The sequence below is a fragment of the Neomonachus schauinslandi genome, chromosome 10, assembly GCF_002201575.2.
Source record: "Neomonachus schauinslandi chromosome 10, ASM220157v2, whole genome shotgun sequence".
NCBI lineage: Eukaryota > Metazoa > Chordata > Mammalia > Carnivora > Phocidae > Neomonachus > Neomonachus schauinslandi.
Genome location: NC_058412.1, coordinates 78180628 through 78196949, shown reverse-complemented (window position 1 = coordinate 78196949; position 16322 = coordinate 78180628). Strand labels below are relative to the sequence as shown.

General features: G+C 41.7%; 1 protein-coding gene across 1 annotated transcript in view; it reads left to right on the top strand.

Annotated features, from left to right (window-relative positions):
- The window catches only part of AFF3 (AF4/FMR2 family member 3), a 429746-nt gene that overhangs the window by 409238 nt on the left and 4186 nt on the right, over window positions 1-16322 (top strand). The window contains exons 17-20 of the mRNA XM_044919020.1: window positions 4289-4352; window positions 6772-6908; window positions 12679-12750; window positions 14762-14855. Of these exons, the coding sequence (XP_044774955.1) occupies window positions 4289-4352; window positions 6772-6908; window positions 12679-12750; window positions 14762-14855 (367 nt within the window). The remainder of the gene's footprint in view (window positions 1-4288; window positions 4353-6771; window positions 6909-12678; window positions 12751-14761; window positions 14856-16322) is intronic.

The following is a 16322-nucleotide window of genomic DNA, read 5'->3' as shown; positions in this document are numbered from 1 at the left end:
TCTGATTTGGACTTCAACTTCCCTAAGAAAATTATCCAGATTTCTGCTGTGCCAAGGAACCTGTTTGTTCAAACACATTGAGCTCCCATCCCTGCCAGTTTTCACAAAACAGGCGGCTCTGCTGGGGGGGAGGGGGGTGCATTTCACAGAGGTAGGAATTACAGAAAGAAGGCTGCCATCCTCTCTGTGGGAGACCATTCAACTCCATCTCAGCCATGGAGCAGAACAAAAAGCAAGGTTGCTTTAATACTCCTCTGCCAGAAGAAATATTGGGGTAGTTCAAACCCTGTCGCTGCTCAGAACTAAAGCTGCATGTTTATAGGTGGGGGTAGTGGGAGGGTGAGGAGAAGAAAGAAAACATTCTATTTGGATCAAGTGTTGAGATTTCTTTTTTGTTGCAGAGAGCTCTTACAATAAAGATATACATGGCTAAGCCTTGGCTTTTAAAAGGATCACTCACAAGCCCCATTTCTGAAGAGCCCAAGATACACAGTTAGTTACATGTATGATGTTTAATTGAACTTTCATTAGGTTTATTGATGTATCATCAAAAAATATCATCACTGTGAAAAAACAGTACAAGGAATGTTAGCTAAATGAAAAATGAAAACTCTAGGCTTTTCATGTTAAAAAAAAGAAGCTTAGATCACAAATCTGTTTGAACACTGAAATAATTAGATTTTATTGTAGTACCTGGGCCAAGTTATAGTCTGTAAGTGCCCCAGGGGTGACCACAGTTCTACCTTCCTCCTGACTTGTACCCTGACGTCAGAGTGATGCCTTCATGATAGTATGCGTCCACTGCACAGCTGGACAGTGTTCGGTGGCATCCCATTGGCCCCACTGCCTCCATAATGTTCATGGCACTGGAAATACCTGAAAGGAGAAAGTGAGCCAGTCATCAGGCAATCTGCAGTGACTCGGTGTGGTGAGCGCTCCATTACATGCGAAGATGAGAATTCTAACTAATGTGTTTGTAAATGGCCTCCGATGGTACATTTTTTTCTAGCATCTCAGATTAGTGTCAACTGCTATGATACAGTCAGAAAATTAGATGTGTTACTTATCCACGTACACTATTGTGAGAGTTTGTGACTCAGCCTCCGTATCACGTCTAAAAAATACATTCATAGGCTGCAGATGAAAACAGTGTTGATGAAGGAACATATATGAGGAATTAGGAGATGCCGCCATCCCTAAAGGTAACTTAGAAGGCTGGTTAAAACTAAGATGCCATAGTTTATTGCCAGGAGAATCCTTTCATGAAAATGAAATGCATTTGAAATGATCATCTATTAGTAACAAGGTCTAGAAAACCGGGCAAGAAAAAAATTGACCAAACTCATATACTAGAGTGTGGAGCAGATAATGATGTGGAGAATTTCAAGTTGCCATGGAGACGTTCTCTGGCTTATTGGCTGTGATGCTGCACCCCATCAGAAGCCACCACTCTCTTCTAAGCTCAAAATGAATTCAGTGCTATTCAGGAGGGATTCATGTACCTTCTCCCATGTGCCTAAAACTATAGGGTATGGAAGATCAAAGATGTCCACAGCATATTCCCTGCTGAAAAATGTACCAGCTACAGAACTGCCCAAGTGCAAAGACTGTAGCCCTATAGCTCAGGAGGTAATTAAATGCCTAAAAGTGTAGTGTAAACAAGAAGGGGCATCCAGGAAGGACAGAGATGAGCGTGGACCAAGTTACCAAGAACACCTCACAGCTTAAGAATTTGGGCGAGAGGTAACTCATAGAAGGCACTCAGTGAATGTGCACGCAGTGAGCAGACTGTTCCAGGTAAGAGGAAAAGGGGGAGCAGAGCAGTTCTAAGACAGAGATGGCATGTGAACAACACAGTGAGGAAGCCACCCATGGCTGTGGTTGAGGGCCTTCATGAGTAACTGGTACAGTTCCAGGGGTTAGGCAGGATCTTTGGGGGCCTGAACTGAGATTTGATCCCGTGGAATCTGGGGATTGATTTTAGGTCTGTGAGTAGGATGGTGATGTAATGAAAGCCATGTTTTACAAACACTGGTCGAGGGTTCAAGCTCAGGATAGGTTGGAGGGGAGTGAAACTAGAGGCCAGGAGAGGTAATGAAAGCCTAGGCCTGGGTAGTGGATGTGGTCACTAAGGAAAGGAAGGATATTTACAAGGAGGATACGCTCACAGCATCTGATAACAGGGAAGAGGAATGGATGAAGATACTGGAACTCCTCTCCTGAGCAGATAGGCTCTGGGAACTCATCTAAAGCTCAGAAGTTAGGTCTGGGTCTGGCCTGGAGATAAGGGTCTGGTCTTCTATGCTGGGGCATTCAGCAAAAAGACAACAAAAAATAATGGAGAGGAATCTAAGGACGGTGCAGCTATTCTCTATGAACCTATAATGGTGGATAAATGTCATTATACATTTGTTAAACCCCACAGAATGTACAACACCAAGAGTGAGCCCTAATGTAACTGTGGACTTTGGGTGATAATGACGTGCCAGTGTAGGTTCATCAGTAGTAACAAATGTGCCTCTCTGGTGGGGGATGTTATGGAAGGTGAGGGAGGCTGGTGGGAAAGAGGCAGGAGGTATATGACAACTCTCTATACTTTCCATTTAATTTTGCTGTAAGCCTAAAACTGCTCTGAAACAAAGGCCATTAAAAAACAAGGACAGTAGCAACAAAAATGTAAAATGCCAGAATTGAAATCTAAGACCAGTATTCAGTATGTGTTCAAAGGTCAATGTGTGGACAAGGAAGAGAAAACCACACGTAAAAGCAACTAAAACCCATTCAAATGGAAGAAGTGTGAACATCTAGGAGACGAACTAGAGAAACAGAGCCAGTAGGAGCAGGGCCTTCCTATGAAGGACACCTCAGGCCCCCCCACCACAGAGACCCCCCCGAGATGAAGGAAAGGTTTCAGGCCTGAGTGACAAGAAGAATGATAGAGGGATGATGAGCCAGAGACGGGAAATTCTGCAACTCTGTTCCTTATTTCTTTGTTGGAAAAGTTAAATATTCTCAGCACATTACCACAGTAATACAATATTTTATGGGGAAGTAAAAGAAAACCAAGGTCCTTTTCTCGCCTCCGTAATTTGTACTTGAAACTAATTATGATGATCATTGTTTGTTTTTTGTTTGATTGATTAAAATGATTAAGATGAGGATAAACTTTTGGGATTGCGATGTCATAGTCATAGTACGCATGGTGTTTCCAAGCATTTTGACCTCTTTGGATAAAAGGATGCTCTGACCACCTAATATTGCAGTAAGGGAAAAGACCGATTAGAATCTGAAAGAAGAGAGTTCAGAATAAGCATATAACAATAGGTGAGTCAGTCTGTGATTAATATCACTATTTACATCTTACCTCTCATTTGGGGAGTCCTGGCTTATATTGGATATTCAGGAATAGGTCAAGTTTATTGATTATATAAAGACCCATAATGTAAAAAAGCTTATGCTGATGGTACCTAGAGTATGCAGATTTTTAAAAATCTATTAGACTAAGCATTTAAAGGTACTGTCTGATGAGTAGCTTAGCATAACTTGGGGTCATTACACACACTCAGATCAGTCTCCATATGAATTACCTTCCTCCGCCAGCAGAGTTACTGCTGGCCAGGGTTATTGCTTTAATAATGCACATGTCTGCTGTTAATGTTTACCAGCCAGCTAATCAGAACTCTGGAGAATATATGCCATGTTTGCATTGTTACAAGGTAGACATCACTTTGCAATTAACTTCATTACAACTGGAATATAATGATACAGTATTACCTCTTTTCATGTTTCACTGTGAAGCCCTAAAATAATTATATATAGATACATACAGCTGTAGGTACCATTTATGCATATAAATGACAGGTACTTTCATAAGAATACATAAACATACTCACCCATACATATCATACAGTTATTATGAGGTATATTTATGATCTTTACATTAAAAAGGGATTGTTGTATACAAATACCATGTAAAATAAGATTTTTTTACTTGTTTTCTTAACTATGCAATAAGAAATCTGATTCACAAATTAGGCACTGGGGAACCATGTTAAAATCACTATAAATGTAGACTATCTGCATATATTGAGTGTGTTTTGAATAGCTAATTTAAGAGAAAAGGAATTGTGATATTTCACGTATATGCAGTAATTTGAGAATGCAAAAATGCTTGATTCCATATTAAACAGACTTTGAAAATTGTGATTCAAGTTTGAGTAAAAGGGAAGAATATTTTCAAAAGATCTTGCGCTTACACAATAATGACATTTAATATTCTCTCCTGTAGGCCACGCAGTGCAGATTATTTTATGCAAGAAGCTAAACGGATGAAACATAAAGCAGATGCAATGGTAAGACCCTTTTCCTTCCAGATATGTTCTTCCAAATTATGTTTGTACTGCAGCTTCATCATTGGGGCAATATAGCTGGGGTAATTATAAAATCTATTACAAGGATGGCTGGGTCTGTTAAATGGAGAAATGTTTATATAATCAAGTGCTCACAGCCCAATAAATTATGACTTCAACCAATAATGTCTGACTGGGAGAAAGTCCCAGATAAATGAATATTTCAATTTAGTTCTAAGGTTTGAATAGTAACTAGAGGCAATGGAGTCAGTGGGTGGTAGTATTTTGTTCCTTTAAAAAAAAAAAAAAAATCTAGGTTTGCATTTTTCTTTCTTGTTAGCCTGGCCAACCCTTGGCTTCGTCCCAGGATCAAATCCCTTTTCAAAAAGACTCCTGTTCTGCCTATGTATCTGCCAAAATTAATACTTCCTGTGAAACTGTACAACACAGAAACTATTATGCTGCACATAAGACCCTAAAGTCACCATGATTTGATGTTTTTTAAAAAAAAAATAACTTTTCTTACTTGGATAATCTCCTGTTTTGGAAAGCTTGACTCCTCCAGGCAAGAAATAGAAAACTTCTGTTTTTTTCTGAGAGATCACATGGTTGTTCCATCTTAGGGTCTCCTCCAAAGAGACTCCTTCCTACCTAATAATTCCAGTTCTGTTCCCCTCCAGCATTCCTAACTGGCATTAGGGCATTTCGAATGTCTTTTAGGGTATTATTCCAGTGCTGAAGATGCTGAAACCAGAAGCGTACCCTTCTCCCAGTAATGTTGCCCATCAAACATTTATTTGTATGAAGCTCTCCGCCTAGGTACACGGGTGTGCAGGGGAAATAAGCAGAGTTATCAGAAAATAGACAAGGGAAATGGAAGGTCCAGTTCTTGTCCTCACAACCCCACAGTCTGATGGAGAGTTCTGGTCACCTGAAGAAGCTGATGCGTGGTCACTATTGGAGAAGGGCACCAAATGTTAAAGCAGAATGAAATTTTCTGCCTGAATCACCCAAGGTTTACCAAGATGGTTCCTTTCCTATCAACATGCTGCTCCAGCCAGGCTGATGCCCTCCTGGCCTCTGAGCACACCGCACTCATGCCAGCCAGTGGGCCCCTGCAGCTGCAGAGCCTCACACACACACTCACAGCTCCTCACACCTTCTGCTTCCTCCCCAAACCCAGCCAAGTCATACTGCCTTCCTACTCTCATTTTCAGGTCTCCCCCCTGAAATCCCCCCAGCCTTTCTGAACCCCCTGACTTCCTCACTTCTTACCATCTCTTTGCATTGGACTCTTGGCTTTGCATTTTGTCAGTTAACCACAGACTGCCTTGCACTTTGAACTATACCGTGGGTACACGTTTTCTCTCCTCAAATATATTCTGGGTTCCTGGAAGGAGCTTTTGTGTATCAAGTGCACGCTGCACAGAACTGGGTGCTGTAAAAAATACTTGTTGAATGAAAGGACCTCCTTAGTCTGAAAGCGCTGCCAAGAAATATTTCTCTACGGCCTATTAGGGTTGTAAGCTGTTTAAAACCTTGATTTGGGGCGCCTGGGTGGCTCAGATGGTTAAGCGTCTGCCTTCGGCTCAGGTCATGATCTCAGGGTCCTGGGATCGAGTCCCGCATCGGGCTCCCTACTCCTTGGGAGCCTGCTTCTCCCTCTGCCTCTCTCTGTCTCTAATGAATAAATAAATAAAATCTTTAAAAAAAATAAATAAATAAAACCTTGATTTGCCAAGGAGGGAGAGTTTTGCTCTCCATTGGTGCTTTCTACGGTATCCATTATGAATGAGAATTGTTTTTAGAGGCAAGACCTAGATGAGTAGAGTATTTGTGTAATTCTGTTTGGGTTGATGAATGAATATGTGAAAACTGGGAAGATTATACAATCTGAATTTAGAATATGTAATTACCACAGAGAGTAACAATATGTGGAAGTAGGAACTTCACGTGTAAGTTCAGATTTATGAGAACCAAAGAATATGACGCTGATTCCCGGTTATCCTCACTGACGTGGGGGGAAATTAACATACATTTAGACAACTTGAGATAATCCCCCCAAGTCATTTTTTATTTAGCATAGCATGGAGGGACAAGGAGGGAAGTTGCCCAGCAATTAGGGGTTAGAAAGAAAGAGAAATTAGAGCAACCGTGTAGTTCTGACCAATTCTGATTGGCAGCTGTTGTATGGATTTGGGATATTTCTGTCTGTAACCATTCACTCATTTACCCTGAACCAGTAGCAATTTGCGAAAATAACTAGAGAAGGAAGCATCCTATTTCTTTCTCCTCTCGGGTTCATTCACGGGATTTTGGAACTTACAGTCGGGTTTCTCAAATAAAGTGTATAGACTATGTGACAATGCCATTTAAAAAAAACTGTACTTAAGGAAGACACTGTATTAACTCTGTTGATCAGGTGGAAAAGTTTGGAAAGGCTTTGAACTATGCTGAAGCAGCTTTGTCATTTATTGAGTGTGGAAACGCAATGGAACAAGGCCCAATGGAATCCAAATCTCCTTATACGATGTATTCGGAAACAGTAGAGCTCATCAGGTAAGCACCGTGTCTTGTTGGGGAAGTGGAGGGGGTGAGGAATGTATGTCGGTACTCTGAATACAGAGAAAAGAATGCCAGCCTGCTCTGTCAGCTACCAAGAACTAATGTTCATTCTCACAAAGAGGAATATAAGATTTTGCAAGGCACTTTCACACACCCTGCCTCCTTTGCTGTCTTTGTGAGTGAGCAGGAGAGTTCCTCTAACCCCTGATTGCTGCAGAAAGCAGGCTGAGCCCTGAGCCCAAGTGAGATGTGACATGCCTACCTCACCCGGCTGGGAAGTGGCAGATTTTGAACTAATTTCACCTTTATGCTGCCTTTTTTTTTGTAACTCGGAATCAGGTTAGTATAATAAAAATCCTAACTCCATCAGTAAATGATTCAGGAGTATCTGATGAGAGGAAAGAAGATTCAGGGGGTATTGTCAGAAAGGAAATCCCTCCTATGATATGCTGTCTCAGGGGTTGCTGATGTTGTTTTGGTCTTAGACCTGAATGGGAACACCATCCCTCACCTGGGTTGAGACATGTAATATGAGCAGAAGCAGGGTTTCTAACAGGGGCACCGCAAGGGGTTGGATGGGAGACTCTTGTCTTCCATCATGGAGACCCAGAAAGACACATCTTTAATGTCTTTTTAATGAACCCTTAAGGGAATCTCATCCATGAACTGTACTGAGAACCTTGTCATATAGTTTATGTCTCTAGTTAGTTCAACTGCTTGGGATAATATTTAATACCCATATGTGAAATTATCCTTCCCCAAAACAAACTTTAAGAGACTTTTCTAATTCTGGAATTCTTTGCAACATAAGATTAGATATTTTTTTAGCATACCTCATCATTCCAGATGAAAGATTTCTAGTCATCTTAGGTTATAACCTTTTTGATCCACTTTGGCCCGAAGATACAACTTGGTATTTTATACCACTTTCCTTCAGTAAGTAGTTTCCAGCCTTTGAAACTGTCATCCCAGCATCAGAGAATACATCATCTTCAAAAAGCACCTCTTAAGAATGTTTTGAAAGTCGGGCGCCTGGGTGGCTCAGTCGGTTAAGCGACTGCCTTCGGCTCAGGTCATGATCCTGGAGTCCCGGGATCGAGTCCCGCATCGGGCTCCCTGCTCGGCAGGGAGTCTGCTTCTCCCTCTGACCCTCCTCCCTCTCATGCTCTCTGTCTCTCATTCTCTCTCTCTCTCAAATAAATAAATAAAATCTTTCAAAAAAAAAAAAAGAATGTTTTGAAAGTCAACACTGTTCAGTCATTTTTGTTATTAAAATATTTCTACTACATCAGTGTATTGGTGATTTCCTCATTCTATTTTCTTTTTTTTTTTTTAAAGATTTTATTTATTTATTTGCGAGAGAGAGAATGAGAGACAGAGAGAATGAGAGGGGGGAGGGTCAGAGGGAGAAGCAGACTCCCTGCCGAGCAGGGAGCCCGATGCGGGACTCGATCCCGGGACTCCAGGATCATGACCTGAGCCGAAGGCAGTCGCTTAACCGACTGAGCCACCCAGGCGCCCACTCATTCTATTTTCTTACATGGTATGCTATTTTTGTCAGTGAAGGAAAGAAATCACCATAGTAAAATACTTAAAATTACTCTAAGAGACCCCAGATTCTCCCTGTCCTTCCTCAGAGCAAGGCACAGACTCGATACCCACAGGCAGGTAGGAAAATGGTGACACTGGATATGGGCACAAAGAAGTAAGGTGTCCTAGAGTGCGACTGCCTCCAGCACAGGGAATTGGGGGGGGAGGGGCTCTGATTTGTTTATCGATGTGTCCCTGATCCCTAGAACAGTTCCTAGAACATAGTATATGCTCCATAAATATTTAAATGAACAAATAAGCAAGTCAGAGATCCTCTGGTGAACTGAAGTGTATATGGCCCCCTTTAAGGCATTCAAATTTTAAAAAACAAATAAGCAAACAAATCCACACCACAGTAAGAGCCTGATGCCAGTCACATACACTTGGAGGTGAGGATGTGCTATGCTTGCCCTGCACCGGAGTTAGGACTCTGGTGTGTTCACTAATGCAAGTATCGTCGCATGACAGAGAACACTATCTTCTAGATAATTCAGACTGAACAGAATCCCTTAAACTACTCAGAAAACTAAGACAAGAGAAAGTTTTCTTATCTGAGTTAGAAAATAGCATTAATTCACCACTTACATCTGTATGTTGCCTGCCAGGCTTAAGGCTCTTCTCCCCCACCGAGAGACACTTGGGCTGGGAGCACTGGCAAGGGCGATCTCACCACAAGTGTCCAGCTCAGGATTCCCTCTGTATCCCCATAGGCAAGAGAATTCCTTTCTCCCCAAGGGACACCAAGCACCACAAATCAAAATGGCACCACAAAGCCTCTAAAAATTAAATTGTAATTGGCCTAAAGAAGTAGGCCAGGACCTGCCTGCTAAACCTAAACTGGGTGACTTCCTTTTAAAAGAAAAGATTTAGATAGGACCCAGGGTCTCCTAACATAAGAGCCAAATGTCCAAGACACAATAGAAGCTCACTCATCATACCAAGAAGCAAGAAATCACAACTGGAATGAGAAAAGACAACCATTTGACACCAATCACCAAGATGAATCAGATGTTGGAATTATCTGACAGGGATTTTAAAACAGCCATCATAAAATGCTTCAAAAAACAATGATAAATTCTCTTGAAAGAAACAAAAAATCAAAAATCTCAGCAAAGAAATATGGTTTTTTTTCATTGTTTTATTATGTTAGTCACCATACATTACATCATTAGTTTTTGATGTAGTGTTCCGTGATTCATTGTTTGTGTATAACACCCAGTGTTCCATGCAGAACGTGCCCTCTTTAATACCCATCACCAGGCTAACCCATCCCCCTAGCCCCCTCCCCTCTAGAACCCTCAGTTTGTTTTTCAGAGTCCATAGTCTCTCATGGTTCATCTCCCCCTCTGATATCCCCCCCTTCATTCTTCCCCTCCTGTTATCCTCTTCTTCTTCTTCTTCTTTTTTTTAACATATAATGTATTATTTGTTTCAGGGGTACAGGTCTGTGATTCAACAGTCTTACACAATTCACAGCAGTCACCATAGCACATACCCTCCCCAGTGTCTATCACCCAGCCACCCCATCCCTCCCACCCCCCACCACTCCAGCAACCCTTAGTTTGTTTCCTGAGATTAAGAATATGTTATTTTTTAAAAAGAACCAAATGTAAATTACAGAAATGAAAAATATAACAGAAACAAAAGTCTCACTGGTTGGGCTCAATAGTAAAGTGGAGATGTGTTGGTGCATAACCCTGTCAGGAGCTTCCCGGGTGTAATCTGAAACCACCCCCCTATACATGGGGGGTAGGGAGACACAGGGGGAAAGGGGCAGACCACTCCAGGTTGGTTGAATAGGCTAAGAGAACTTACTTGGGTGGCCACAAGATGAATTGATCCCTGCACTTGCCCACCAAATCTTAAAGTTTATATGGAGGCCTTAACTGGGTTCATCCAAGTATACTGTGCAGATAGTTCTCAATACCATATCACTATCTCAAGGCTGTGCCCTTGGAGCAGCCTCTGGGAGCTGAAAGGCAAGTGGAACCCACCCCACATTTCAAAGCAAGGGAGGATGTGAGGAGCCTCTAATCACCCGGGCCCAGCTCACAGGGTCCAGGTCAACTGACAGTCACGGCTTTTTGAAGACCTTCCCCAACAAAATGACAGAGAATAGAATCAGTGAAGTTGAGGACAGAAAATAGAATTTACCCAATCTGCGCAACAAAAAGAAAATACACTGAAAAAAAAAAATGGATAGAGCCTCAAGCACAATGACAAAAGATCCAACATGTATATCACTGGAGTCTCGGGAGAGGAAGCAAGTGGGACTCAAAGAGTATTTGAAGAAGTAATGGCTGAAACTTGCAAGTTTGGCAAAAGACATAAACCTACAGGTATAAGAAGCTGAGAAAAACCCAAGCAGGATAAACCCAAAGAAATGCATGCAAAGACACATCATAACTATGTTTCGGAAACTAAAAACAACAACCAAAAAGTCCTGAAGATAGTGGGAGAGAAATGACACATTACCTGTCAGGGAGGTAATATGACAGCAGACTTCTCATCTGAAACCATGGAAGAAAGAAGAGAGTGGCATGACATTTTTCAAGTGCTGAAAGAAAAAAACCCATCAAACTGTGAATTTTAGATTCAGTGAAACTTCATTATACAGGAATGAAGAGGAAATAAAAATATTCTCCAACTAAGAAAAATGAAGTATTTGTTTTTAACCTATAAAGATTGGCCAAAGGAAGTTCCTCAGACTGAAAGGAGATGACAAATGAAGGAATCTTGGAGCATCAGAAAGGAAGGAAGAACAACAGAAGAACAGAGATATGGATTCGTATGATAAACTATCCTCCTCATGAGTTTTACAAATCCTATATTCAGTGATTAAAACAAAAATTATGCCACCAGCTGACACTCAAGACAATGTTATTTAAAAGTAAGTAAAGTAAAGAGACCTAAATGGAAATAAAGTCTCCACGCTTCACTCCAAGTGGAACATGTTAACACCAGTGAATTGTAGTAAGGCACGTATGCATTTGTAAATACCCAGAGCACCCACTAGGAAAACTGTGCACGGAGATATATTCAAAGAGACTACAGATCTGCATGGTGTGGAGCTAATATGATAACAGTATCATTTCTTGAGCATTTACCATGACCTTTACCAATACTATCCTTACAACAGTGCTATGTGATCAGCAGTATTAGTCTTGTTTTATCGATAAGAAAATTGAGGCTGAATCAGATTTGAACCCAGGACTTTCTGACCATTCAACTACTGTCTAAGCTCTCTCAAAAAGTCTGCAAGTAACTTGGTATATTATTGGGAGAATGGAATGGCCATTGTCCCCTTCGTTTAGAGAGGTAAGTGGGATTAAGTGAAGTTCATAAAAGCCACTAGTTGTGCACCTAGGACATGTATACAGCCATCAAAGTAAGAATAAGAAGAAGGGGTAAATCCAAGCATTCATTTGAGTACAGGGAGTAGAACATTTTCCTGGAGACTGGTTTAGAAGGATTGAACTTCACTCCATCTTGTCAGCCACTCAGCCATGAATCCAAATTAGTAAAAATGGATGTGTCACCATATACCTGGATAATGCTTGAACTGGTATCACTCTCAACCATCTGTAGCATTTGAACTTGTATTGTTAAGGAGCGGAAAGTAGCTAGACGGTCATAAAAGTCATTTTGTTCTAGTTGTCGTAGTAGTATAATGCTTAGGGAAAATGGGGCAAACATCAGCTAGCTTTTAAGAAAGAATTAACACCCTGAAACAAATAGTACACTATATGTTAATAAAAAAATAAATTTTTTAATTTTAAAAAGTTAAAAATAAAAAGAAAGAATTAACAGATGAGGCACCTGGATGGCTCAGTTGGGCATCCGAGTCTTGATTTCAGCTCAGGTCATGATCTCAGGGTCGTGAGATCAAGCCCCATGTCAGGCTCCGTGCTCAGCCGGGAGTCTGCTTGAGATTCTCTCTCTCTCTCCCTCTCCCCCTCCCCCCTCCCTCTCTAAATAAAAAGGAAGGAAGGAAGGAAAGAAAGAGAGGAAGGAAGGAAAGAAGGAAGGAAGGAAAGAAAGCGGGAAAGAACAGGAAGTGCTATGAAAAACTAAGTATTGGGCAAAGAGAAATTCAATCATAAAAAATGTTCTATTGTTAATAAGAAAGCTTTTTTTTAAATTTCTTTGGTTTTTCTTTTTCTTTTCCCCCTAGGTATGCTATGAGACTAAAAACCCATTCAGGCCCCAATGCCACACCAGAGGACAAACAATTGGCTGCATTATGGTGAGTGCATGATACCAGCTTAAAAAAGCTTCCTCAGCCTTGTATATGTTCATTGGCAAACCAGGTGCTGAAACACATGTTTTTCTAGTGCCTTCTGACCTGCAAAATCAAATGCAGTTCTAGTGGTGACCAGGGAGAGCCCACACCATTTCTTGCTGCTATACCATGCATGATGTGAATTCACAGTGATTAAGAATCAACAGGTCCATTACACAAGGATAATTGTTTGTGTGTGTGTGTGTGTGTGTGTGCGCGCGCACACATGCATGCCCGACTTTAAAATCAGGTAGGTCTGTGTTTTAGTAATTTGAATGTGAATTGTGCCAAATGTCATTTCTCTTGTGTTAACACTTTAGACACAATCAAAATAATCCATTTGTCTATTTACATTTGGGATTAGTATGACTGAATCAAGATGATGGGCTGAAGTTCTCAACACTCCAATCTAAGGAGCAGTTCACTACACTGTGATAATAGAAGCACTTCTTTTAAGATGTTCACCAACATGTAATAGATCTTTTCTGTATCTGTAATGATTACAGTGGTACTGATTATGTGGGTATAATAATTTTCCCCATTACATCTCCTTGGGACACCTCATCCCATTCTCCCAAATCACAGGACACCTATCTGTAGAAATCCAACATTTTCTGCTCTCTAGTGGTTCGTACTCTAATCTAGAACCTGATCTGCAAGGCGGAGAATCAAGTCTCAAAAAAAAAAAATAAGAGCAGCATACACAAAAGAGAGGGTCCTCAGGTAGTTTTACATCATCTGCAGTTTGATGTGCTCAGAAGAGACTAGTGAATTGTACATGGTATGTTGGCATTCCAGCCTGTTGGCACCAGATCTGAGTTAGCAAATAATTATGAGTGAAAAGCACCAGGGCGCCTGGGTGGCTCAGTCGGTTAAGCTGCTGCCTTCGGCTCAGGTCATGATCCCTGGGTCCTGGGATTAAGTCCCACATCCGGCTCCTTGCTCAGCGGGGAACCGCTTCTCCCTGTCCTCCCCACTCGTGCTCTCTCTCGCTATCTCTGTCTCTCACTCTCTCTCTCAAATAAATAAATAATCTTTAAAAAAAAAAATGACCTCTCTCGTTTCAAAAAAAAAAAAAGCACCAAGGAAAAGAGGGTATGTCTCAGGAAAGGCTTTCTGTGCTCTTTTCAAATGCAAAGTTCCATACTAGGATTAACAAATTAATGATGACTAATACTTCATATTATATAAGATAGAAAACTAATATGTAAATAATAAATATAAAACAATAATGATAACTACTCTCAGCATTGAGTTCTTATTTATATGACATTCGTACCTGTTACTTTATTTGAACTACTTCCAGTCCAGTAAGGTAGTTTCAGAGTGAAAGGAATACGAACAGGTGAAGGGCTATTGTTTCAGCAAAGCCGTCGCTGCCGAGGTCCCCGGCGCCAGCGGGGCATCAGGAAGGAAGGTGGCTCTGGCCTGAGATTCACCCAGTCGCGGTGAAAGCTGTGTGCTAGCGCTCCCTCACTCCTCGCATGGAGAGAGACTGCCCTCTAGTGGCGGAAGAAGAAAATGGCCTGTCCCTTAGCCCCAAGAAGAAGCCATAAAGCTAGGATCTAGTGTGAAATTTTGAATTAGATCTTTTGAAGACAAGGAAGGTCAGGTATTAACAGACATAAACGTAAGTATAGCAGTATTTCACATATGTAATCGTGACATAAATATGGGGTGCCTTAGAACAACAAGAGTTTTGGGGCGCCTCCGTGGCTCAGTCGTTAAGCATCTGCCTTCGGCTCAGGTCATGATCCGGGGGTCCTGGGATCGAGCCCCACATCGGGCTCCCTGCTCAGCGGGAAGCCTGCTTCTCCCTCTCCCACTCCCCCTGCTTGTGTTCCCTCTCTCGCTGTGTCTCTCTCTGTCAAATAAATAAATAAAATCTTAAAAAAAAAAAAAGAGTTTTGTGTACGTCTTGCTGGCGGAGGACACGCTCATACTCCCGGGGCCCGTTTCTCTCTTTCCACCACAGTTACCGCTGCCTGGCTCTGCTGTACTGGCGGATGTTTCGACTCAAAAGGGACCACGCTGTCAAGTATTCAAAAGCACTTATCGACTATTTCAAGGTATTGTCTGGCTAGTGGGCAACATTGTTGCTTGTATCCAGTGGGCTCCCGGTCCAGGGCATTTTCCAGGAGCCTAGTAGAATCCCTGGCTTTGGGGGCGGGGAGGGGGAGGGAATACAGGAACCCTCTGATCTCAACAGTAACCCCCGTTATGACACACTCATGGTGTTCAAAGCTCAGAGAATGGCCTTGACAGCCGGTCTAATTTATCCCCCTGCCTCGTGTCCAAGTACTTTCATAGCCTCAAGAGAAAGAAGATCCAATTACCCACTCCAGTGTCCTAGGAGATTCCTCTTTACAGCTAACAAATTCCTCATGTTCGCTTACAGCTTCTTCCTCTCAGAAGTAACTACTTAGAACTTCCTCGTAGCTCCCTCCAGTAGCCCATTTAATTTTTAATAAGGGTGTTGTTTTAAATGATAAGAAACGGTTCATTGGAACTCAGAGGCGCTAGGACAATGGCATTGGGTAAATATAAGGGTAGAATTGGAAGCCAGGTTAACTACGTGTCTCAGGAAACGAAATCATTTTCACTGTGGGAATGGGGGGAAAAAAAAAGCCTTCTCTGCTGTACTTGTGAAGCAGACATGAAGTTATAATGCATTTGGGATTTCTAGGCCTCTTGCTGTCCATTTGTCTATAGAAACAAGAAATTTATGCCATTTCCACCTCCACCAACCCTTTGTCAGATACACACCATCATTTAGATCCTTTAATCCCCAACCTCCACTTCTTAGAGATCATCTCTGCTGACCAGGCTATGTTGGAGGTTCCATGGGCTGTGTCCAGCATACCACCTGCTTCCTGGTCACGCATGTAGAGTAACCAGGTGCTAAGGCGAGGAGAGAACTGTTTTGACACAAAGACCATTCTGTGTCATAATGACAAGAACGGACACTAAGCCTATTCCTTTACTTTGGGGGCCTAAGGTCAAGAGAGGTCATTTCCAAAATGTCAGAATCTAAAAGCTAATACTGAAGAGCATTATTAGAGTAAAAAAAAAAAAATGCTTGAATAAAAAAGGAATCTGAACTCTGTAAGCCACAGAGGTTACAACAGAACTTTTAAGGGATACAAAAAGTTCTTAGCGTATGTATGCCATCTATGAATATGTACAGAATGGACAAAGAACACAACTTAAACATCAGTTTCCCCTCCAGGGGTTATTGGTAGTTACCCTTAATTAAAAGCCATTTAAATGCTACTTAAAGTTCAGAGATTATGGGGGAGCCTGGGTGGCTCAGTCAGTTGAGTGTCTGACTCTTGATTTCGGCTCAGGTCATAATCTCAGGGTCGTGGAATTGGGCCCCACATTGGGCTCTGTCCTGGGAGCAGAGCCTGCTTAGGATTCTCTCTCTCCCTCTCCCCTCACTCTTGAAAGAAAAAGAAAGAAAGAGAGAGAGAAATGAAAGAAAGAAAGGAAAGAAAGAAAGAAAGAAAGAAAGAAAGAAAGAAAGAAAGAAAGAA